At 39.8% G+C, this 25,886-nt stretch overlaps 1 protein-coding gene and 1 long non-coding RNA gene across 48 annotated transcripts in view; one reads left to right on the plus strand and one right to left on the minus strand.

Annotated features, from left to right (window-relative positions):
* Positions 1 to 25,886, minus strand: part of DTNA (dystrobrevin alpha) — a 182,452-nt gene that overhangs the window by 131,711 nt on the left and 24,855 nt on the right. For 5 of the 47 annotated variants that reach the window (XM_083449919.1, XM_083449915.1, XM_083449911.1 and 2 more), the window contains exon 1: positions 13,864 to 13,999. The exons of 24 other annotated variants lie outside the window; for them this stretch is intronic. Coding sequence is in view for 8 of the 23 variants with exons in the window: in XM_083449923.1 (XP_083306049.1) it covers positions 13,484 to 13,500 (17 nt within the window). In the remaining 15 variants the exon portion in view is untranslated. Of the gene's footprint in view, positions 1 to 13,182; positions 13,294 to 13,479; positions 13,687 to 13,863; positions 14,027 to 25,886 lie in introns of those variants that run through there. 18 more of the 47 variants (XM_083449910.1, XM_083449906.1, XM_083449928.1 and 15 more) reach the window with 14 other exon arrangements.
* Positions 1 to 25,886, plus strand: part of LOC310681904 — an 83,640-nt gene that overhangs the window by 36,100 nt on the left and 21,654 nt on the right. The gene's annotated exons all lie outside the window — the stretch shown is intronic.

Consider the following 25,886-nt stretch of genomic DNA (forward strand, 5'->3'; position numbering starts at 1 on the left):
ATTTTCAATTGCAACCCCAGAGTAAATGTTGCATGCCCTCAGAACAGTGTCCTTCAGCCTTGGGCCCACATATGTTGTTTGACAACAATTGCCATTATCCCATTGGCTAAGTTGGCTGGGAATGATGGGAGTTGTAGTGAACTGCCCTGAGACCTCTGGGTATAGGGCGGTATATAAATTCAATAAATAATAATAATAATAATAATAATAAGTTCATTAGTAAGTGTTCAGTTAAAAAGGTAAAGGGAGCCCTGACCATTAGGTCCAGTCGTGGCCGACTCTGGGGTTGCGGCACTCATCTCGCTTTATTGGCGGAGGGAGCTGGCGTACAGCTTCCGGGTCATGTGGCCAACATGACTAAGCCGCTTCTGGCGAACCAGAGCAGCACACGGAAACGCCGTTTACCTTCCCGCCGGAGTGGTACCTAATTATCTACTTGCACTTGACATGCTTTCAAACTGCTAGGTTGGCAGGAGCTGGGACCGAGCAACGGGAGCTCACCCCATCACGGGGATTCGAACCGCCGACCTTCTGATCCGCAAGTCCTAGGCTCTGTGGTTTAACCCACAGCGCCACCCGCGTCCCTATGTTCAGGGACCTTCAATAAATACAATGCCCTTTCTCTAGAAATTTTAGTATGAGTTATTATTGAAAATATATACTGGACTCTAGGTTACATTTTTCACCACAGGCCTTTCTTCAAATGCAAATCAGGCCTTATTTGAATGACTTATTCCTAGGAGGATTCTTTTCACAGGCCCAATAATCTCGGACATAACTGAAACTTGTGAAACCAAGTGTAAGAAGAGGGTAAGAGTCATTTGTAATCCCATTGGTGAATTATAAAATGGGTTTTGATCTCTCTGTTGTGTAGCCCCCCCACCCCCACCCCAAAAAAGTTCTTCCCCATCACAAGCAATGTAAAGGTTTTCAAAAACTTTTTAAAATGCAGGAAAATATAAATAAAAATCCTGTCTTTATTTTAGTGTTCCTCATTTTCTGCTATGCATTGTGTGCTACATTCCATTAAAGAGAAACCATATTTTATCACAAAATTGGCTGCAACTCAGTTGGGTTAAATGACCCACACATATCCCTTACCTACTTCACAAGGGTATTGTAAAACTTATCTAAATAAATTCTACAAAGTACTGTGAAATCCTTGGATGACACATGCTTTGGATAGAAAGCATTATCACTGTATTGAAGTTGTTATACACATGTCATTGTTCCATGACAAAATATGGAGACTGGCAGGCAGATGCATATTTATTAGCACTGTTCTAAGATTAGTTTGCTATTATCCTGCTCTAATCTCTAAAGCAGAGGTGTGGAGTGGGGGTTATCCAAGGATGAGATCTGATCTTGACTGGAACCAGACATATTTTTGGAAGGTGCGAAATACTGGAAGGAAAGACTGCTAGGCCTTGTGTGGATGCAAGTGGATGCTTCTGTTTACTTTGATATGAATGTATTTAATAAGCATGGACTAAGTCCCATCGACTCTCTCAAGGTCAGGCATGCGGAGGTCCCATGGTTTGAGTCACTTTGGAACACTGATTGGAGAGATTATATTGGCAGAACAACACAGAAGTGGTGGGAAAGGCAATTTGAGGTGGAGGCTGATACTAGACCCAGGAAAGAAGATACCTTTAAACAACCGCATGCCCTTCTATTTTTGAGCTGGAAGGGACACAGGATCCAGGCAGGCATTTGGAGCAGGGGAAAACCAATGCTTGCCTACCCAGAGGAAGAACATGCCATTACGGAACTGAGCAGACTCCAGTTTTTTATTGTTCAAGCACCATTTATGGCCATTTCACTTATTTCAAAGAGTAAGGCAGCACACAGACTCCAATTAACTCTGCATCCAGTGTGAGCTGACTGCTGCTTTGTGAAGCCATGGGTGCAGCTTCTCCCCCTAAATGAAGTAAATAAATAAAAATACTTAACTAAAAGCAGAAAGAATCCGAATATTTGAAATTGAAATCCTCATTGAGGTCACCTGGATGATGTTGTGGCACATTTTAGCAACGCAACTGGCAACCTGACTGAGTGATAGGTGTGGCTTCCGTGAACTGATCAATTGCATAGCAGGTAGCTCCATTTTGGAAGAGAACAAGTGGGTGCCCTGCCCCGCCCCCCAAATCCTGGCTATGCCCATGTGTGAAGCTATCCTATAGTTTCATGAGAAAAACTGTGTTTGGGGCATTCTCCCCCAACCAGCTTCAATCCAATTTGAAAATGTAAGCCATATAAAGATATTCATTTCCCCTCTTCGCCTGTTGTGGACTGACCATAGACAACTTGGAAAAACATCCAAGCACAGTGATGTGTACAGTGATGTGCCCATGCAATTTTAAACACCGTGGGGATAAATACCTTGCTGCCTTTTAATCTGATAATATGTGCACAGCCTAAATCTGGGTCCGCTGTGGCTGCACTCTGCAGCTAGTCACAGATCCCCAGAGAGAACAGCTGCTGTATATGTGCGTTTGCAAATACATGTGGGTGTGAATTCATATTTTTAGGGATACTCTTGAAACATCTTGTGTGTGAAGTAGCAGGACATGTTGGTGCTAGACATGCCTAATTGTTCTCCCACAGCTTTTTGTAAGATGAGATACTGAATCTAATCAGTGGGGCTCCATTTTCAGCTAATGGTCACTGGTAGATTTAACCAGTGCCTTTTTTCTACGGGGTACGCAGATTCACACATTTTGTGAATCTTTGTACTTTTGTCCATTTACTGTATTTATTTCCCCTGATTTGAACTATAAAATGGTGATTTTCTTGAGTCAAAATGAGAGTACCCCTAAACATTTTTTTTTAGAAAAAAGCACTGGATTTAACCTACATGAACTTGTCTGGTTTTTGTTTAAAGCCATTGTAAGTAGCCATCATCACATTATTTGGTAATGAATCAGAAATTGATTATTTGTTTACTAAGTCAAAAACAGATTCTTATCATCGTCTTATTTCCTTTTGCCCATCCTGAATCTACTGCCAATCCTTTTCTAGACATGTCCATTATTTGTAGAGGAAAATGCAGGCATTTTACAGATAATAATGCTGACCTTGCTTAACATCAACAACAACCCAAAGTTATTCATTGGTTCAGGCAGCTGCTTCCATATTTGTATATGAGTTTGAGGATTTTAAAAAATCTTTATTAACATGTGTTCCTAAAGCTTTCTGCCTTGTTCAACTAATGTGAAGTGACACCTCCTTGCTAAGAGCTCAAATTTGACCTTCTGTTCTGTGTAGCACAAATGAATGAGCAGGATTGTCAACATAATAGATTTTATATTTTAATAAGTTTTCAGAAAACATTTTATTTCCAAATATGTATAGTGTAGGGTTGCCATATTCCAAAGAGCAAAAAAGAGGACACATTTGTAGGTGGGCCGGGGGTTGGGAGGAAGAAAAACAGCAGTAATAGTATGTGTGCAGTAAAAGGCAAAAGGTATATTGAAATTAAATAATGGCAATTAGAAATGAAAATGACATACCCTCCAACATTTTATGAGAAAAATTCAGGGTATTTGTAGTAGACTAGTGAGGCAATAACCCATATGAAACCAACCCCATTGCCCCTCCCCCCATCCATGCCAACTTTGCAGCCACATGCTCAAAGCTACTCTCCTTTTATATCCCAGTATTCATCCAAGATGCTCTGCAACTCAGGGAATACGCTGGCACAGTTGGAAGGCGATGCCAAACAGCACGTGCTGCTCTGTCACTTTACAAATACAAGCAAGCGACAACTTTGAGCCAGTTGGCACTGGAGATGGCAGAGCCATCATTTTGGCCACTATTCTTGCAAGCAGGAGCCACAGCAGGGGGGATTTCAGAATTCATTGTTTTGCATGAAAGGGAAAACAACAACAACCTGGATTTATCTCCCAGAGGTTCTCCTCCTCAGAGCCACTTAGAGGCCTTGCATGGCACAGAGCAACCCACAGGGCCTGTCTTGTGCCTGATTTACATCTGTAATTTGCCCATATGGAAGGATCTTAATTAACCTCTTGCAAGCACTGACCTGGATCTATGCAGCTGCCGCACTACACCGCCTCTCATCTCTAACACAACAACCCACTTAGCTTAGCAGAGGCATCTAATGCAAAAAGAGCCCTCATAGGGGCTGGACATACCTGGGGTTTAGAATGGGCCCATTCAGCAACCGTACAATGCTAATTAATATTTGGGCTTTTGAAACCTAATCAGAGATGCTTTGAAGCATAAGACAGTCATTTAATAGGCACTGCCTGAGGCATTGTTTGGCCATTGTACAGCTCCTATGCTGGCAGCTGCATTCAGGAGAACTGAAGGGCATTGTTACTGTTCCTGGAAGGTTTTTACTTCCAGCCAGACTTTCACTCCCTGCCATTTCATTACCTTAGAATTCAGTAGGGAGGACTAGCATAAGAAAAAATAAAATGCAACTGAAGGGACATCTCCAACTCATAGGTTGTTGGGGTGTGAATGGTCCCATTCCTGAGAACTTATCGAGAGTCACTGTCAGTAATTTGCATCAGATGGATCAATGGATGTAAATCTCCAAAATGTATTTTGTATAGTTAAGCTTTTACCTCTATCTTCAGTACATTTTATTTTATTGCTATGGCTAGTGGCTGATGCAGATAAAGATTCTTCTGATCCAATCAGTGGTCATCGTATGACATCTTTGGGTTTGAAGGGGATTATACAGCATAAATAAAATGGCCCAGGTCACCCAGGCACCATCTACACATGCAGTAACTTATGGGGTTGGCTAGATGTTATGCAGGTTTCATAGATGTAGTGTTATGTGAACACTGAAGGATAACTGCATTCTGAACAGTCCAGGAAGCATGCAATGGTTTGGTTTGCTTAAAAATGCAGATCAAATGAAATCTTCAAGCACCCCTAGGGATTACCCATCTCTGATTTTTGCATCATCATATCAACCTGCGCTTCGCCCATCTTGTATTCTTATGTTCAATAAAAGACCACAGCAAGTTCTCACGGGACTCTCTGACACATTTTGGCCATAGGGTGCGAACAAAGTGATCTCTTATTACTGGGAGCACAGAGAGAAAGAGAGAAAGAGAGAAAGAGAGAAGAAAGAAGAAAGAGAGAGAGAAAGAAAGAAAGAAAGAAAGAAAGAAAGAAAGAAAGCATACTGTTGCAGTAGCACACCAGGGTTACTAAAAAGAACATACAAAACCACTAATGGGTGGGGAGATTGCAGCCCTTGAATGTCCGCTTTTCATATTAATAAAAAACATTAATGGCAGCACTATGTTTATTAAGTAGAGGCACCTTTCTTCTCCTCCATACTTCATACTCTTTGGTATCCACATCAAAGTGTTCACTGACTTAGGTAGCAACACCTTAGACACTGGACAAAATGGGGTCAACTCCAAGAATTAAGTTGAGACAATAATCATGTTTTCTATCTTGCAGCTATGCTTCCTCCTAGAATTGTTAAGAAAATCTCCTTATGCGCAGTTACAGTTCAGTTACTGAACAAATCCATTTTGTTGCAATGGAAAGGGACAGTTTCTCTTCTGTATTTTAAGTAGGTCAATGCAAATGTATTGTAGGGAGGATTAAACTGTTACCCTGCCCTCCCCTTCCCAGTAGTGGTAACTTCAAATCATCCTGATTGAATTATGCTTCCCATGTCAATAGTAATGAAATTATACGGTCATTAACAGCTGATACTCTGGTGGTCCCAAGTTCTGTCTTCTGATATTTGAAGCCTGTGGCCTCAAGCGTGAGGCCCATGCAGAATATAGGGTTGCACAGTTAGAAATGCTGCAGAAAAATGTGTAAAATAATATAATCAATGCTTAATTATAATCTACTTTAGCAAATTAACCAATAATATATCTGAGCTGAACACTGAAAGCACATTGCAATATTAAAATAAAACATGATCAGAATTAACCAAAAGGAATGGATGTCAGAGACACTGAGTAAACTACACTTCCAAGGGGGGAAAAATCCCTTCCAGTAGCACCTTAGAGACCAACTAAGTTTGTTATTGGTATGACCTGTTATTGTAGCAGTGCCAGGTGCTGGAGGGGACGGAGCCATTTCTCCATTCTCACTTCCTGCATCTGGTGCAGCAGCAAAGAAAGCAGACAGCTGGAAGACAGGGGGTGGAGGCTTGTGGATGGGAGAAGTTCAATTCTTCACTGCCTCAGATTAAATTCTGAGCCAGAGAAGAATTCGGGAGAATGTAGTGCTCATCTTGTATTTGATGTATCAGAATTTGCTTAAGCCCATATTCTGAGTGAAGGAGTATGGATCTCAGGCAAACATTGCTGAACAGGACAGCAAAAAGCCGTCTGTAGCATTCCTGCAAAATATTAGTATTAATGAGATACTAAGAAAGCAACATTAACTCATGAATTAGGCCCAAACTGATGTAATGTTGAACACATTTTTCTTTTTACCCATGACAATGCATTTGGATGTACATCTGATGTACATCTGTGGAGCATTCACAAATCATGGCAAATGACCATGATGAATACAATTCAAGGATGCATTGTGTTCACCACTATGAATGATCACTTCAGCATAAGAATATCCTGAGTGCACATATAGTACCAAGAGAGGGACACAAAGCTTGCACCTAAGACTAATTAGACAAATTAGCCTATTAACCTAATGGAGAGACTTTATTTAAACCACTTGCATGGGAAAGATGACAAAGAATAATTGAACAGTTTTTTTAGCATGAAATGCTCAGAGGTGTAAAATAAAGTTACACTGGGACTGGTACCAGGTGGAGGCTTTATTTTAAAAAAAAAGATTACTGGAAACAACAATATGATAGATTGAGGAATTGAGTCAAGTGGGTAAACAGGCTGGAAGACAGAATTTTCAGAAACAAGACTTTAATAGTACTCAGGTGTAAAAGTAAGCGCTGTGCAATGTCTTCAATTACTAAGCCCATTCTAGAGTCACAAAAATAAATTCAGTTTATACTCATACAGTCCTAACCTTTCTGATACAACAGGGAAGGATAACATGGCAATCTACCTCAGTTCAGGAACTATTTCTAGGAACTGAACTGTACAAAGATAAGAAAACTACTGCCATAATTATAAACCCAAATAGATTATGCAGAATTGTAAAGCTGGTTTAATCATTAAAATGTGAAGTACTTCCTGAATACAGACCGAAAGAGGTCTTGTTCTATATTACCACAGTGAGTTGAGTGCGCGTTTGCAAAGATTTATGAATGCTGACTCATTTTGGAAGTCAAACCTTTGCCAGCTTTAATCAAGAATATGACAAAACTAAATAGCATTGCACTAGCACAACTCATTTCCACCCATTTCACTTTTGCAAACAGTTTTATAAAACTCTCTTTTCAAGGAAAAGTGTGTATTTCCCTGCTTTTTCCTTACTGCATACGTGGCTACTCTGATCACAAAGCTTAACATTATCTACAGTGCAGTACAACAGAAAAGGGCAGAATTAATGACCTGTGAAATAGGTACAGTCAGTGCTGGTTAATCTATGCCTGGCTTAGCCTGAAGCTTTGAGATATAACAGAGGCCAGCTGAAAGCTGCTGAACACTCCTAAGTGTGAGGGAAGCAAAATATAGTCCAAGAGTATATTTCTATTTTAAGAACAGTCGGTCAATACAAATTTTCCTTGCTTACCCAGTGCATTATTTTCATAAGAAATGCACCATTCCTGCAGAAATGCGGATAATAGTTCCCCCCCCCACACATTATATTCATGAAAGAGTCATTAATGGAAAAGTCGTTCCCGGTTTCTGTGTACTATTCACCTTCACCCACTGCAGTCCTATAACTTTGTGGAAAAGCTTGCATTTCAAGTCACTTATACAGTGGTGCCTTGGTTCCCGAACTTAATCTGTTCTGGGAGTCTATTTGGCTCCTGTAACCATTCAAAAACCAAGGCGTGGCTTCCGATTGGCTGCAGGAGCTTCCTGCACTCAAGCGGAAGCCACGTCAGTTTCTGAAAAATGTTCGCAAACTGTAACACTTCTGGGTTTGTGGCATTCGGGAGCCAAAACGTACGAGTACCAAAGCATTCGAGAACCAAGGTACGAGTGTAGTATAACATCATCTGCAGTTACCCTAAGGAGGGACCATATCTCAGTGGGAGGGCAACTGTCTTGCATGCAGAGGATCTCAGGTTCAATACTTGGTATTCCCAGTTGTTGTTTATAAGAAAATATTAAGTAGCAGGTGATGGGGGGGGGGGGACTTGTCAGAGCCTGGAGAGTCCGTGTTAGTCAGTGCAACAGACAATAGTAAGTTAGACCCTCATATAGAATCATAGAATCATAGAGTTGGAAGAGACCACAAGGGCCACCGAGTCCAACCCCCTGCCAAGCAGGAAACACCATCAGAGCACTCCTGACATATGGTTGTCAAGCCTCTGCTTAAAGACCTCCAAAGAAGGAGACTCCACCACACTCCTTGGCAGCAAATTCCACTGTCGAACAGCTCTTACTGTCAGGAAGTTCTTCCTAATGTTTAGGTGGAATCTTCTTTCTTGTAGTTTGGATCCATTGCTCCGTGTCCGCTTCTCTGGAGCAGCAGAAAACAACCTTTCTCCCTCCTCTATGTGACATCCTTTTATATATTTGAACATGGCTATCATATCACCCCTTAACCTCCTCTTCTCCATGCACTATACATTTAAAAAAGTATCATACCGCTTTAAGCAGTCATGGCTTATCCCAAAGAATCCCGGGAATGGCAATTTGTTAAGAGTGCTGAGAAGGGTTAGGATATCCCTGCTCCCCTCAGAGAGTTACAATTCCCAGTGTGGTTTTAACAATCAGTCCCTTTTCCCATAGAACACCAAGAATTGTAGCTCTGAAGGGAATCAGGGGTCTCCTAACAGCATTTAAAACATTCACATCTAGGAACCCGTAGCAAGCCTCCAGGAAACTTCTGGGTTCTCCAGAAGTTGTGAACAAAAACAACAACCACCCAGCCAATTGCTCTGTTTTATTTTTGTAGCAAAGGAGAGGAGTTCCATAGCCCTAAAAGAGCAAAGGGTGGCACAGATTAATATTCATGTTGCTCTATTGGAAAGAGCTTACATTTAAGCGTGAACAGTTCGTTCACAATTTGATTAGCTTTTGCCGAACAGTTCAGTATTATGGATGTACAATGGCCTTGCCACTGGAAGATTTCTAGTGAAAGATTAGTTATTCTGGTAATAAACTTAGATGCTGCTTGCCATTCTCTAAATGGGTTTTATAAAAATTTATTGTTATTATCTTAGTCTTATAGATAAGTAAAAACAGGCACACTTCCTCCATTGACTTTACTAAGGTTACAGAAGCATACAGTGGCAGAACAAGCCTATTCATGTGTACTCAAAAGCAAGTCCCCCGTACCTTCAGGTAAGTGGATATACGATAGCATACTAAATTACCTGGCCAAGCTAAGGTGCATGCTATCAGTATTTTTTAAAAAAGGTTGAAAGTCCTGACTTTACTGGACATCTCTGTTAATGTGTTCTTTTTTGACAAATGCATCTCTAAACACTTTTATACTTTCCACAACAGCCATTTGCAACACTTTGTATCATTGAATAAAATCCCAGCGTGAAATGATTTTGTTATGAGATTGAGTGTATCTAATGAAATGGACAAAAATATACAAGTATACAAAAGTATATGCTGTATTCTTCCTTAAGGTGCCACAAAACTGTTTTGCTACTTTTTATCCTAAGTATCTCAGTTACTTGTCTAAAATCCCTGGTATCTTTAAAGCAAACATTTTGTCCACAAATGTAAGATTTCTAAAGGCTTCATTGGCACTTTGAACCTAAAAAAAAAAGCTGTCAGACAACAATTCCCTACCTATCGCAGTTGTTAAGGTACTTTTAGATATCTGACTCATTATTTTTAACCACTCTACAGAAAGTCACTGCCCTTTATGAGAATAAGGAACCACAGATAGGAAACTTTGCAGTGATGGAGTACTATGAGAGGAATTCAACATTGTGCTACGTCAATCATTCTGTCAGGGCAGGCGTTTCAGCTTGCCAGATGGAACAACCACCCCTCTTCTCCCCACATGGTTCTGGGAGTTCTCCCCACCACCTGCTGAGACAATTTAATGGGGTGGGGCATGGGGGGAGGAGAGGGGGGAAGCCTACTTCACAAGCGGAAGTCCTTGCACGAGCTTTTGCCCATGGGACTCATAAGTTGAATCCAATGTTGTTACAAATGAAAGTGAATAGGGAAGTGATAAGGCTCCAGCTTGCCCAGACACAATGTAGAAGCTTGTGTGTGAGAGAGGACTGGTTTTGGTCAGCCATTCTTATTATGGCTTCATGTTTGTGCCTGAGCTAAATCAGATGGCCATTAATCTCTGTGTGGTCCTCCATGAGTACGTTCATGCTAGCCATTTACCATAGGACTTAACACAATTCTAGTTTGAGAAGTGTCCTTCCTTCATGTTAATTGCGACCAAGCAACAAGCAGAAATTCCTGGCCACCCTGATATTAGTGTTAAGCTGCCAGTGTGATCACTGCCCCTGAGAAGGCTATCACATTTCCATTTCCTGGATAAAAGTCAATGTAAGAACATCCCTGGAATCTGTTCTGTGCCACGCCTATGAGGTTTTAGACTTGAAGGCAACCAAGAATTTCTTTTTGGAATGACTTTCCACTGGTATGGGAACATTAAAAAAAACTTTTTACCGCCATGAGGATTATCCAAAAGAAACATAGGGCATATATCTAAGAATAATAAAACATATAATGGTATAATCCATTCAAAAAAACCTGGCAGCACACTAGAGTTTCACTAGTTTCAATCAGAGTTGAGCATGTGCTTAGCTTTGTTCCACTGAAATCAGCATGCAAGGCTATGCATCTTTACTTAGAAGCAAGCCCCTTTATCTTCAGTGGGGCTTATTCCCAGGTCAGTGTGCAATGGACTGAGGAATTAAAGGGATTCGTTTTTACAAGTTAAATGTGAAAACTGACATTTGGCTTAGAGGAACTAGAAAAGTACAGTTTTCTAGCTTCTAAAAGCTACGTAAGAGTTTTCATATTTAACTTTTCAACCATGATTTATTTATACCCTTTATAAATAAATAAAAAAGAAAAATCTAGAACCAAGTCTGGGAAACTTCCCAGCACTCAGAATTTACCACTGCAGCTGAGGCTATGCATTTCAAGCTGCTGTGCACACCAGAGGGGGAGGCGATGCCTCCACCCAATGTGTAATTACCTGATTTGTTTCCTCACACCCAACTCCAATTCACTGAGGATATAATCGGTGCATGTGCTGTCACCTGTGCATGCACAATGGCTGTCTGAAAGGTAGCTTCCAGCTGAACCGTGGTTTCCACCCCCCCCCCCAAATCAGATGGAAGCTGGGTTGAAGGAAAGCGCATCAAACCAGAGTACAGTGGTACCTCGGGTTACATACGCTTCAGGTTACAGACTCCACTAACCCAGAAATAGTTAAGAACTTTGCTTCAGGATGAGAACAGAAATCGTGCTCCAGCGGCGTGGCAGCAGTGGGAGGCCCCATTAGCTAAAGTGGTGCAGGTTAAGAACGGATCTCTGGAACGAATTAAGTACTTAACCCGAGGTACAACTGTATTTCTCAAAAAGCCACGGGGTACAGATGGATTGTGACCAACATTATGTGTGCACTGCTTCCAACACTAGGGGCAGGAGTGCGCTGGGATAAGAGCAAATGGTAATGTGTACAGAGTCCGACCCTCCTGCAACATATAGATGCTAGAACTGCCCAGTCCTAAGAAAACTGGACCTTTCCCACTCATAAAATGGCCTAGCGATCTCCCTGGTTCAAGTTGTTTGTAGCCTGCTTTGTGGCTTCTGAAGCTAGGGTACAATGAAATACACACAGGGACACTAACACGTAAACAGATACTGTCACTGGAATTTCCAGTATCGAAATACACTGCTGGCACTACATGAAACATGAGAGATTAGCAGTAACACAGGACTTAAGAGTTAAGAACTCACTCAACTAGTTATAATCCCCAAATTCTTCTCCACCATTTTTAACATAAGAACAAGTTCTTAAAAAATACATTAATATAAAATGCATGGTACATAATTTCTGCTTCTTTTCAATTGCATTCACTAGGAAATGGCATACAGACTTCGCGCTTCAATTTTATTTTGTTGTTTATAAAGCCTCCCCCCCCCGCCCAAACCCCGTGCAAAGAATACTGTTGAGCACTGTGACAAATGGAATTAGTTAACAAGGAAAAAGGGCAAACTGTCAGGTGCAGCAGCTTTTCCGTCAAACGAAGGAAACGGAATGCAGCCAGTTTTGCTCTTTATGTTTTCAAGGCAACGATTCCCTTGTGGCATTAAAAACAACTCTTCAAAATATAAACTAGAATATCAGGAATAATAAAATTGGTCTCTCGCTACAGTCAGCTACCACAAAAAGTTTTTTTACAGAAAGAATTTCAGAAAGTCAACAGCACAAGCGGAAAGCAGGAAATATATTTTACACCATAGTAAAAATTGCAAGCTGTAAATTACTAAACAGAAGACCTGACATTTTACAAATTGTAATAAAGCAACCCACAGCCTATATTAAATCCTCACAATAAAATTCTTTTTTTGGCAGAGAAGCAGGTATGCCCTGCTTCTTACATTCTTACAAGTATGCCCCTCATACTTACATTAAAAGGAATCTCTTAAATATTCTCATAAAATCCCTTTCCCCAGAGCAGAAGATATAATCCTGCCATTAGTTTCATGCAAGAGTCCCATTGCTTTAAATGCATAACAAAACTGAGAATAGGATTACAGTTCAAATGAGGATCATAAAATGATGCAAAATCTAAGCAAACACATTTGATAATAAAGCACTTATTAATCAAGAAGTCATTTTGTACCTTATATCTAAACAATCCTGTCTTGGATCACTGTTACTATGCAGTGGGACATAAACTTATAAAGCACAGAACAAAGCAGCCTGAAAACCAAGCAAGTTTCACAGAACTAAAAATCTGTTTTCTGTTCATAATTACACATTGCAGAGTGACATAGAAAAAGAGCCAAGACCAGAATGGAAGCACTAGGCTGCAACTATGATGGCCTGCTACTAACAATAAAACATTTTTTTAAAAAAAACCCATTTGACTTTAGGTTTGTTGCTACAGAATTTCTTTCCACTACTCACTTGAATTTTGCAAGTGAAACAGATCCAGCATATTGGGTAGGGGAAAAATAAATCTAGCAGGAATGAAACACCACTTTTAAACCGTTGTGTCAGGATACTGAAATAAGAAGAGATCTGAAACATGCCGCAGCAAGTAAAGTTGTATAATGCCAGCTCACCGAGGCATGCATTCCAAGCCACTCATAAAGGGCAAACAAGCAGTGTTACCTATAAGCATGCCTGCGTATAACATTTAGATCAGAGGAAAGTGAGCATGTATAGTTAAAAGCAAGAAGGAGCTCCAATGAAGCTTGCTACTTACCCAGCAGTATGAACCATGATCTTCTCACCCACCCTCCCTAACAATTCCAGTACACTAAAAGTCCTTTTATTGTCTGGAGGAAATACAAACAAAGTCCCGGAGGAGGCAAGAAGAAAAGCTCCAGAGCAAGGAATTGCGAGAGACTGAATTTAAACCCCTACCCAAGATGCTGTGTACTCTGTGTCTATCTTTAACTTGTAAATGATTTGGTTTCACATTCCACTGAAGTCCTGCTGGCAGATGCTTTTGCAAAGCTTACCAATCACAAGCACTCAGATATACTCCCTTTCTCTCCTCTCCCCCACTTCTTGTCACTCCACCCCCCTCATTTCTCTCCTTTGGAGAGCCCCACACAGCTGCTGCTTTTTTTTTTTTTTTACCTGTCTCTGCAAGATGAAAGGAGAAGCTTTCATTGATCCTTGCTCTGTGGGCAGAGATGGAAATCAAAGTTCTCTTGCTATCATGTCTCCCCATTCAGACACCCGCACAGTTTTGCAGCCAGGAATAAACTAGCTTCCAAACTTGGCTGCCCAGGAAAGGAATGTTCTGCAAGTGACATTCCTCAGAGCCTGCAGCAAGAGGGCACAGGAGTTATTCTGCCTCTGAACAACATGCATAATTTTTTAGGTTTACATCACTGAATATTAAAAGAATAACATCCATCGTATTCCACAACTACACTGGCAAGATCATATTTACATCCTGATCCCAAACATCTTTCTTTCCATGTTCAATATTTTTCAGTGAAACAAATTTCTGATGAGGCGTGCTTGGGATCACAGCCTTAAGAACGTTAAAAGCTGCTTTGTGAAACTAAACTAAGATCTATCTAATTCAGTATTCTACTTCCAGAAGTGGCCAACCAGATGTCACTGTGAGAGGCTCGGAAGCAGGGCTTCCCTGTAATTTTCTAACCAACATAGGTAATCAGAATTATATTACTAACATTTTAGCAGTGCTGCCAGCCAGTTATAGAAAATTGAGCTGATTAATGGCAACCATTTAAATTAAGTAGTTAATGGTCACCTGCAAATTTATACAGATTTCCAAGCTGAATTAAAAAGTTTTGCTGTTTTATTTGATTTTTTTTTTAAGTGTGTACACGTGACAGCAGGCATTAAATCTGAGAAGACACATTAAAATTGTCTATGTGAAAAAGCAGGGAATAGCTCTTCTAAAACACTACCTGCAGTTTTCATAGGCGCTTGTCCACATCTGGTTCACAGCATCCTGCTCTCACAGCAGGCAAGAAGATGCCTATGGGAAGCCCACAAGCAGCAACTCTCCCCCCACTTGGTCTTCCCAAGCAACTTGTATTCAGAGGCAAAGTGCTTTTGATGGCGATTCACCATGTGCCATGGAGATCTAGTGTTCAAGAAACACAAGCTCAAATTTTCCTTGGACACACAGAAGTAGTTGTGCATTTCTTTGGATCCCAGTGGATGCCTCAACTTATGCAGGCTCTTCTGAATGTACAAGGAAGTACTTGACACACATTGAATATAAGAGGCATCTAGCAGAAGCACATTTGACAAAGGGAGACCCTCAAAGATTTCGAAAAAGAGCGCAACAGCACTCTCCTCACTGGTGATTCACAGCAATTGATATTTAGAGGCAGGCCGCCTCTGACAGTAGAGGGAGAATATAGCCATTGTGGCTTGTAGCCACTGTTAGTCTTATCCTTTGGTAATTTATGATAAACCATAGATCCGTATACTGGCATTATGAATTGGCAGTTTTATTTTCAATTGCTGTCTTAATGATCCCTAACATGGAATTTGCCTTTTCCAAAGCAGCTGCATATTGAGTCAACATTTTCATTGAGCTATCTACTAACAACCTCAATCTCACTTTTCTGGTCAGCCACCACTAGTTCAGGCCCCTTTAGTGCATATGTGAATTATACAAAGAATATATAGGATTCTTTGTCCCGATGGGCATCACTTTACATTTGCTTGTCCTACTGAATCACAGTTACCATTTTAATGCCCATTCACATAGCTTGGAGAGACCCTATTGAATCCCATTTTTGTTTTACCACCCTGAACAATTAGGTGATTAATTTGGCCTCCATTTTCATCAATCAGAAAGGTTTTTAATTAACTTATCTAACTAATTAAATGGAACCCATGTTGCAGTGCTGATTTTTATTTGATAATTAAAATACCCATTTGTAGATGTATCCATCATGAATTTGTCTGTTTCTTCTTGAAGCCATCTAAGCCATTTACCAAAAGAACACAGAATTCAGCTTTGGGCAACTCACACAGCTGAAAGAGCTTAAGTTTTACAGTTATCTGGTTTCCTCCTAGAATTTAAAAATATATTAATGAGATTTAGAAAACAGACTGGAGCAGAAACATCGGGGAAGGATGCCAAGGTTTTCCAGGAAAGAAGTAGCTGAAATCTGATATGCCTGCCAGATCTAATATTAGTTAATGGCCAAGTCCATCTTAAACCTAGAACCACTGATTAAATAACAATGCAGAATGGGATCACAGACAAGCATTATCCAGGGAGGTTTCATAATGCTGTCAGATCAATATAGGAAGGAAGGGGCAAAATAGGAGACCGCATCTAATTATCAGGGCTGTTGATCTTCTTCCATATCTAGTTCTGGCAGGGAATCCAGTCTTGAAACGAGCGGGTGTGTGTGTGAATGGTGCTGGCTAAACTGCCACCCACTGGCCACTGCCAAAATCACCCCACCAGTGTACAACTTTCCCAGAAGACTGAAGTTTTGCACAAAACCATAATTTGGCTTCATGTTATGTGCAACACACACACACACACACACACACACTTATTATCAGGCTGCTCATTTTCCCCTCTTAACTGTCAGAGTCTATCAGTAGTTCAAAAAAAAAAAAAAAAAAAGCAGTTGAATGACAAGGATAAAAATGTTAAATGTGTGCTTGAAGAAATACATGACTAAAGTGGAGGAGCCTAAGATCATTATCCGGAATCTAAAATTACCTACCTGCACCCAGGCCCTTCATTCAAAGCCTACCCACTTGAGATCACTGCAGGTCAGCCGATGGGGTCATTTAATCCTTAAAGTCAGCTGATCACTTGATCATTCCTGTCTGTGTCACAGAGGCTTAGGCTGCAATCTATACATGCTTTGTAGTAGAGCCTACTGAACACCGTGGAACTTACTTCTGAAGCAAACATGTGTAGGATCAGAGTATGTATGGTTGTGTACATATTAAATGTCTTAAAATGCAGCTTGGTTGTTCTTTTTCTCCATTTGCTTCAAAGCTGTTTTGGGGGGGAAATGCATCAAAATGCAGTATTGCATAAGAAGTGACAAGATACATATGGATTGTGGCCAACGTGTGTACACCAGTGGTTCAAATTTGCTGGAGACAGAGTGGGTGGGAATGTGCACATAGCCAAGAAGTATGTTGCCATACTAACAATTGTTCTAAGGCCAACTCAACCCTCTAATTTCCCCTTTCTAAATATCCATCTTGCAGTTTTAATTTTGCAAAGATCAAATGCACATTCAAATATGGATTTTCTTACTGCACACATTTCAGTAAGTGGGTGAGGAACAAGCACCAAGACGGAAAGTAAAGCATATGAATTATTGAGCCATTTCAAATGAAGCCTGGAAAAATATCAATTTACAGTCATGCCAATTTATACAGGATAGCATGGCAAAACATTTGTATTATACAGAGGTTCAAATCTTGCCAGAGCTACAAAATAAAGCCTTTGTCGACAGTTGTTGTTAACAACATTTGAAACTAAAGCAATACTACGTACACGGGTCAGCTACGCATGTACACAGGAACAAAATGTGTTCCGAACCAGCTTGGCTGCAGACAAGACTAATGGCATTTCTTACTGCTCAGCTGTACAGAAAAGGCTTTGAAACATTTTGAACACCAGCACTAAGGGATTAAGTGCCTGGCCACTAAAAACGCCAACATACACATAGTACTTCATACTAACAAGGAAAACAGCTCAATATTTTGCAACTGAATCTATAATGGAGAGGGACCATACTTTGTAAGTAACTAATAAATGTCACCAATTTGTTGCTAATTCTACTTCTTCACAGAGTCCTTGTGATTCAACAGAGATTCTGGCTCTTCTGGCAAAAGCCATTTCTCTTAACAAGGCCTGAAGAGAAGCTACCTAACGATTTCAAGATTTGTATATTGGCGGGGAAGGAAACACTTCTCTTCTGAACTAATAACTATTCTCTCTCATGTCGGTTCTCATTTCTGCAAATGTGTAAAACTTGCACTTCTCCATAAATGATTGTGTGAGATACGGCTTGATGCAAAACAACAACAACAAAGAATATCCACAACTATTTCCCCCTGAAGTCTCATACATACTAAACTTGTAATTTAGAGACTGCCACAATTTATTTGTCTTCCATTCGCTGGATGGGATTGCTGTGATATGCAATTATTAAAGGCCACAGGTAGATGGAGTAGATGATAACAATACCTTCCCTTTCTCTCTGTCCCTCTATTTTTCTTTGTTTTCTACCTTCATGGACTTCATACTTTCAAAGGGGACCTGTCTTTACTTATTATGCAGCATCTAGCTTGAATTTAGGAATAATAATAATTTCCGGAAGAGATTTAACCAACATTACCTTCAGTGATTACTGCATTCAAACAGAACTTGAAAATGTAATTTTCAATGAATTAAAAAATGAAAATCTCCAACCACCATAAATAAGGAATAAGCACTTTGCAGGGCTACATTAATTTGTTTATTTATTCCTGGTTGTGTAGCTTGTTTTTCAGCCTACTGTTATGGAAGCTTGCAAAACAAAATCACGCCATAAATTATAGCATAATACAGTCATTAAAACCAATAGCCTTAAAACCACACACACAAAAATGAGTAAAGCTCAGTGAACAGTCTGAAGGCACATGACAGAGTTCAACTGTGGGTCTTGCACGCTACAATAGATGGAAGACCACTTGGAAATCATATGTCAGCCGCTCTGAGCTCCTCAGAGAAAAAGCAGGTTATAGTGTAATTAAAAAGAAAAAAGAAATCACAACATCTACTATTATATGAGACCTTGAGAAAATTAGCAAAACCTCTGTCTGGTTTGCCAGTCCCTTGGGACTGTTTGGCTAGTAAGTCAGCCAAACAGTCCCAAGGGACTGGCAAACCAGACAGAGGTTTTGCTAATTTTCTCAAGGTCTCATAGAATAGTAGATCTCTGTAGGGAAGGAACATGCACCCATGAATTAACAAGGATGAAATAGTATGGGAACACATAGCATTCCAACTAATGGCTGATTTTCACAATAGCTTAGTTGAACAAATAAAAAGCACACATTCTTTCACACACCTGCAGATGTGTAAAGGCAGCTTGTACCTGTATTCATCTTAACATGTGAACTAGCTTACAGGCACTAAGCTTTGTGGAGATAGAAGAAGATGAGTTTGGATTTGATATCCCGCTTTATCACTACCCGAAGGAGTCTCAAAATGGCTAACAATCTCCTTTTCCCTTCCTCCCCCACAACAAACACTCTGTGAGGTGAGTGGGGCTGAGAGACTTCAAAGAAGTGTGACTAGCCCAAGGTCACCCAGCAGCTGCATGTGGAGGAGCAGAGACGCGAACCTGGTTCACCAGATTATGAATCTACTGCTCTTAACCATTACACCACACTGGCTGAACACTGTGACACATGGGGACTCATTTCAGACAGACAAGAATGTCTGAATGAATGGCAATTTACACATGGCTGGAAAAAAAGAACTGCATCACCCAGAAAGAGAACAGACAAAACAGCAACTGCATAAAAATTGCATATGCTAATTTATGCAGACAGATACAAATTTTGGAAAAAATACTCTCTTGTAATTTGAAATACAATACAGCTCATCATAGTTGGGAAGACTGACCAGGCAACCTGCTTAGGTGCTAACTGTTGATGAGCAACTTAATGGCCCCGGTCTCCCTTCTTTATTTCTAAGCTAAACCTGGATTGGGCAATCCTTCAAACAGTGGATTTTCCTCCTTAAAATAGGGCACATGGCCATTCTACATGAACTGTGGTGGGTTCCCTCCTCTATCCTTTCTAATATCTTCCAAGTTCTCTCTTGATGCAGGGCTGTTTATTGGGTTAAACACAATTTATATGCATTGCATTTGATTTACCCCCTTGAATGGCATGATCCTTTGACTGAATTCTGAATTGGGGTCCTATACATCTGATTCTTGAAATTAGTGGTGTCTAGGCATGTATTTTAAGTCAGGGTTGAAGAAATGAGCAATTGGGGAGGTGAGAAATAGATTTCTCCCTCCTCCCGTTTGTTTTATATGCTCCACCAGACCTATGAGGAAACTAGTCTTAGCTGCTATTTAGTCTAGAACTACTGAGTCATAAGAACTAAAGAACCAAGTGAAAGAGAATAACATCTAAGCATGCTGCATTAGCATTTTTATATCTAATGATGTGCCTGTCTTTTGCTTCATGTTGGTGCTGAATGTGGAAGTTAACCACATGGCAGTTGCATGCAGGCAATGCAAGAGAAAATCTTTCCCCTTTGTTTAGAAATCTTTGCTCTCTCTTTCTACAACAGGCAGCTTATTAAAGATAATGATCTCATTTTAAGAGAAAGGGGGATGTTATGATTAGCTGCTTTGAGCTGCCTGGGTTTTTTTTCTCCTTTTTCCCCAAATGCCCATGAAGCCATCCAAGCACAGTTGCTTACAGCAAGAGACTGACAAGTTATATAATGTAGTCAGTAAATACTTCACATTCCGTGGTTCACTGCAGACTTCAGAAGGAACAAAACCCATGATTCACAGTAATGCCGCTCTGGTTTAAAAAGAGAATTTAAAATCCTGCTGCAAGCAAAAAGGGAAACAATGGCTTATAAAAGATGACATTGTATGTGGTAATCTTTAACGTGCTGTTGATAAACATACCACAGAATTACTGAAGGGTTAAAAAAATAAACTCCATTAACTACCCCCAGCTAATAGCATGCAAAGCTTTTTCTCTTTACAGGCTTTATATGTAAAAGGGAGACAGCAGTACAATCTTGGGTTTGTTTCTTATTTGATAAAACCAACTTTGTAATAACTTTGGTTTATATATATATATATGTCTAACACACCATAACCTCAGAGTACGCTTACATTATGACCAACAGATACATTATATATATCCAACTGTTGGATGGAGATAAAAAAAGATCTAGATATATGGTCTAATCTAAAACTCTCACTGTTAGGTCGTATTGCTGTGATAAAGATGAATGTATTGCCAAAAATGTTATTTTTGTTCCAGACACTGCAGATTATTGATAAAATGGACTGTTTCAAGAAGTGGCAGAAAGATATATCCAGATTTGTCTGGCAGGGCAAAAAGCCAAGAATAAAATTTAAAATATTAACAGATGCAAAGGAAAGAGGAGGCTTTGCCCTGCCAGACTTGAAACTTTACTATGAAGCAGCAGCTTTTTGCTGGCTGAAAGAATGGCTACTTCTTGAAAATACAGATATACTGGACTTAGAAGGATTCAATAATGCGTTTGGGTGGCATGCTTACTTATGGTATGACAAGGTTAAAGTTCACAGAATGTTTAAGATTCACATTGTCAGGAAAGCATTGTTTAATGTATGGATTAGATATAAGGATTTCTTTGAAAACAAGACTCCAAGGTGGTTATCTCCGATGGAAGCAAAAGCAGTCAAAAAACTCAATATGGAGGCCAATTGGCCAAAATATTGGGAGATACTAGAACAAGATGGAGATAAATTGAAACTGCAGAGTTTTGACAAATTAAAAAGTAAAGTCCGTGATTGGCTCCACTATCATCAGATAATGGAGGCATATAAATTGGATAGAAAAATTGGCTTCCAGGTGGAAAAATCAAAATTGGAAACAGAATTGCTAGAACCCAAAACTAAGGTATTGTCAAGAATGTATAATCTGCTGCTGAAATGGAATACACAGGATGAGGAAGTGAAATCAGTAATGATTAAATGGGCACAAGATGTGGGTCACAACATAATGCTAGCCGACTGGGAACGGTTATGGACCACTGGGCTAAAGTTTACGGCATGTAATGCCCTAAGAGAAAATATTATGAAAATGATATACAGATGGTACATAACACCAGTCAAACTAGCAAAAATTTATCATATGCCCGATAACAAATGTTGGAAATGTAAAGAAACTGAAGGTACCTTTTTTCATCTCTGGTGGACATGCCCAAGGATTAAGACCTTTTGGGAGATGATCTATAATGAACTGAAGAAAGTATTTAAATACACATTCCCAAAGAAACCGGAGGCCTTTCTCCTGGGCATGGTCAACCAAGAGGTACGTATGAAAGACAGGATATTTTTTATGTACGCTACAACAGCAGCAAGAATACTTATTGCAAAGTATTGGAAGACACAAGAATTACCCACGCTGGAGGAATGGCAGATGAAAGTCATGGACTATATGGAATCCGCAGAAATGACTGGCAGAATCAGAGACCAGGGTGAAGAGACGGTGGAGGAAGATTGGAAGAAATTTAAAGACTATTTACAGAAACACTACAAGATTAATGAATGTTAAAATAACATCAGATTGAATGTAGAAGGTTATTGGAGTAAAATTTTAAGGATCAGAAGACCCAACATTCTAAGTTCTAAGCATTGAATAAGCTATATTAAGACATTCAAATCAGAAAAGAGGTTAATTATGACAGAGGAATGGGATTTGTTGTTTAATTGTATGAATTGGAATACAGGGAAGGGAGACTCGGGGAAGTCAGAGAAACAAGTTAATGCAAGATTAATATGAAGATAAGATTGTTTTTATTTCTGTTTTTTGTAGTATGTTATGTTTGTGTAATTCTGTATGTTTTTGGTGTATTGTTTGTTGTTTTGTTTTGCTTTGTTGTCTTTTATGCAAAAACGAATAAAATATTTATTAAAAAAAAAAGATACATTATATATAAAAAGACATGAGTTTGTCATGACACTTGATATTTGTGTACCAAGCAATAATCCTACAGTGTGGTGTTTTCATGTTTCAAGAAAACGTCAGCATTCTGGACAAATTTAACTCAAGCTGCCTCCTGATACAGTTTCGATGCATTTGTTCTGTAAAGATATTTTCAGATGTTCTATTGACCCATTCTGTGTGGTTCTGTGTCTCTTTGCACCATGGAAATAGACAAATATGAGCCTGAGATATGTGATTAGCCAAAAATGTCTCAGTAAAAGGGACAGCAGTGGCAGAAGGAGAAGGGCTACAGCTCAGTGGTAGAACACACAACTTCCATGTAGAAAAGTCCCATTTTCAGTCACTAGCATCTTGAGGTAGGACCGGAAAAGACACCTCCAGAAACCCTGAAGAGTCACTTCCGGCCATGACAGACCAGCTGTTGTTGAACTATCCCTGGCTGCTTGCCATGCTGGCTGAGGCTGATGAGACTTGTAGTTCAGCAATATCTGGAGGGTCACATGTAAATAATCCCCCTTGTTGTGTAGACGGTACTGAGCTAAATGGACCAATGACCTGATATTGTAGAACAGAGCTTCTTGTGTTCTGATGGGAACAGGCGCAGAGGTGTCTTTGCCTTGTGACATTTTGAAGAAGACCAAAAAAAGCTGAGGCTCACCTGTTACCCTTAACCCTACTGAAAGTTGTATGTCTGCCCAGAACATTAAATGCTTCTGAAAGCACCACATTAAAATCCTATGCATGTTTACTAAGAAACAGGTCCCACTGTGTTCAGTGGTGCTTGCTGCAAGGAAAATGAAAATAGGATTACAGCCACAAGCCTCTTTCATTGTTCAACAATTTCAATTAAATGCATACAGAGTTATTCTAGCTATATGCATATATTTGGCTGGGGTTTCTCCCACCCCTCAAGAGGCTTAACTATGAATGCAATTAAACAGTTATTTGTAAAAGCCACACCTATATACCTCATTAACCTCAAGGACAGATCTGGATTCAGAGATTTCTGGCACTCTGCTGTCATGAAAATAGCCCAAACCACCACAGAAATGACTTACAGAATTTTATTGTGTGTCTTAAATCAGTCCCAAAATGAAAGGTATAATTGCTTTTTTTTGGGGGGGGGAACCTTTGTTTTTTAAGTCCTAAGTGGCTGATCCAAGACACAGAGGCACTGTAATGTAAACTATTATTTATGGCTGCTGCTTTTAGTAATGCCTTGCCCCCATTGCCCCAGGGTTTTGTGACTGAACACCACATACCTTGGCGTGATGAAATTAAAAGGCAGCTGGGATGGATTTATTCAAGGTGTGGTTTCCCAGAGATAGAAATGGCCATCTCTGTAAGCCTCCAAATTGCTCACACTTCCAGTCAGGTTATTTAAAAACAACAACATAAAAGAGGCAGCATTTTTTTTTTAAGAGCTTTAGATTCTGAAGCAGGTTCCACAACCAAAGCTGTTAAAACATCTACAACTGCTGTTGTAGAGAAATTGTTTACCCAGCCCCAAAGAAATGGATCAGATCAATCCATATGTGACGGCTTTGTTTCCCTATGGAACACACTCAAATAGAATAAAATAATAATGCATGTGGTTCTCAGATGAATATGTGCTGAATTTCTCTCCTGGAGAAGAAATGTACTTCCCCTTCTTTGGTAGTGATTGTGGAAGGGTTCCTTACCTGACCTGCCATTGCTGCCATCCCTGTGGCATACTGGGAGGGCAAGGTGATGACGAGGCTGGAACATTTGAAATGCACTGACTGCAGTGCTACAGCAGCTCTGCTGGTGTCCGTACCACACCAGCCTCACCACCAACTTTGCCCCTCCCAGTATGCCACAGCAATGGTAATGATAGGAGGTTAGCTAAGCGGCCTTGTTCCACCTCGCCAACCGCTACTGCCCCTTGTAATGCTCATTATCTAGAAAGAGAGCATTTTGCTGCTTGAGACAGAGAAAGAAATGTGGCCCATTCCACCCAAATAAAGGGGCACAGCAGCCATTACATCTCCATTTGCCACACTTTTGCGTTACTCAAAGTCAGATGTCTGAGGAAATCACCTCACTCTGCCTAATGGTAGGACCAGGCCCAGAAGAGAGTCATGTTTACGCAACACCTTGATAATGCAACAAGAAAAATGAAGGAAAGACTTAGCCGACAACCATCATCCCAACCTCTGACAGCCTTCACATTCAATTTTACATTTTGTCTAACCAGAATTCAAGGTTAAGGTGAGTTCATATATAATCATCAGGATAAATGACCATATATATATTTTAGAAAAGCACATGCCTTTTTCAAAGGAAGAGAGATCTTGTTAATTACGTGCTGAGCTAAAGGTGTGACTTATGGAAGACAAGATGCACTCAACTCTGCTACATACTTTTATAACAATTGTTGTTGAATTTCTTTATGCATAGGCACAATATTTATCCTCATCTCATTTATCCTCCTTACCAGAATGTAAATTTTCTGAGATTAGCTCTTTTCTACACCTTTTCCCCAAAGCATGTCCTTACCTTTGAAAAACAAATACGGTTTGTTCAACAAATTGATTACTCTCCATTTTACAGGGTATCCGTTAGGAGTTCTTCATTAGAAAATATCATCAGTATCAGAATATTAAAAATCAATGCAAAAATTTTGTTAGACACAAAACTATTTTTTGCATGGGCAGTAAAAAACAACAAAAAAGGATCACACACAGACAACAGATAAATGACATCAAGGCTACATTTACTTTTTTACATTTAAGACATTACGCAGTACAGGATCAAAGTCAGTTCTATTTGGAGCAAATCAGACAAATCCATCACTGAGACAGAATGTTTGTGTGATTTCATCTGGTGTGACATGCAGACCTACACTACCACCTGTTTCAACTCCAATGCGTAAGATATCCAATGGCAGTGACAAGTAGCAAAAATGTCAGATGTACAGTCCTAGATTTAAAGACATATGTAGCCTGCATCGTTAAGTGAAACCACAAAATGCTAAATCAAATGCAGAATGCCCTTTCAATAAAACAAAGTGCAGCGTTGTCAGTCACAGAGAGAACACTACATTAGCGTTTCCTCTTACTATAACTTCATATATTGTAGTCTTAAAGAGATTCTAGTGAAATGTATGATACGGATAACATGTAATAAAATGTTGCATTTTTTAAAATCCTCCAGGCACTTTCCTGAAAAATGCTTTTATATGTACTGAAGCAACAGTTTGTGCAAAAACTACGTTCACCAAGCATTATTTTTCATTCAGGAATGACACAACAAACACCTAGCTATGGTCTGCTTTTAAAACTCAGAGGAGGTTTTAAAACAGATGAGTGGTACACACACTGGATAAGTAAAAGAAACAGTCAATAAACCTGAGATTCACAGAATTGCAGTAAAGTGTCACTGGAATTGTGGTTTAATGTGTCTTCTAACTATGGCACCCC

The sequence above is a fragment of the Podarcis tiliguerta genome, assembly GCF_965153285.1.
Source record: "Podarcis tiliguerta genome assembly, chromosome: 7".
Taxonomy (NCBI): domain Eukaryota; kingdom Metazoa; phylum Chordata; class Lepidosauria; order Squamata; family Lacertidae; genus Podarcis; species Podarcis tiliguerta.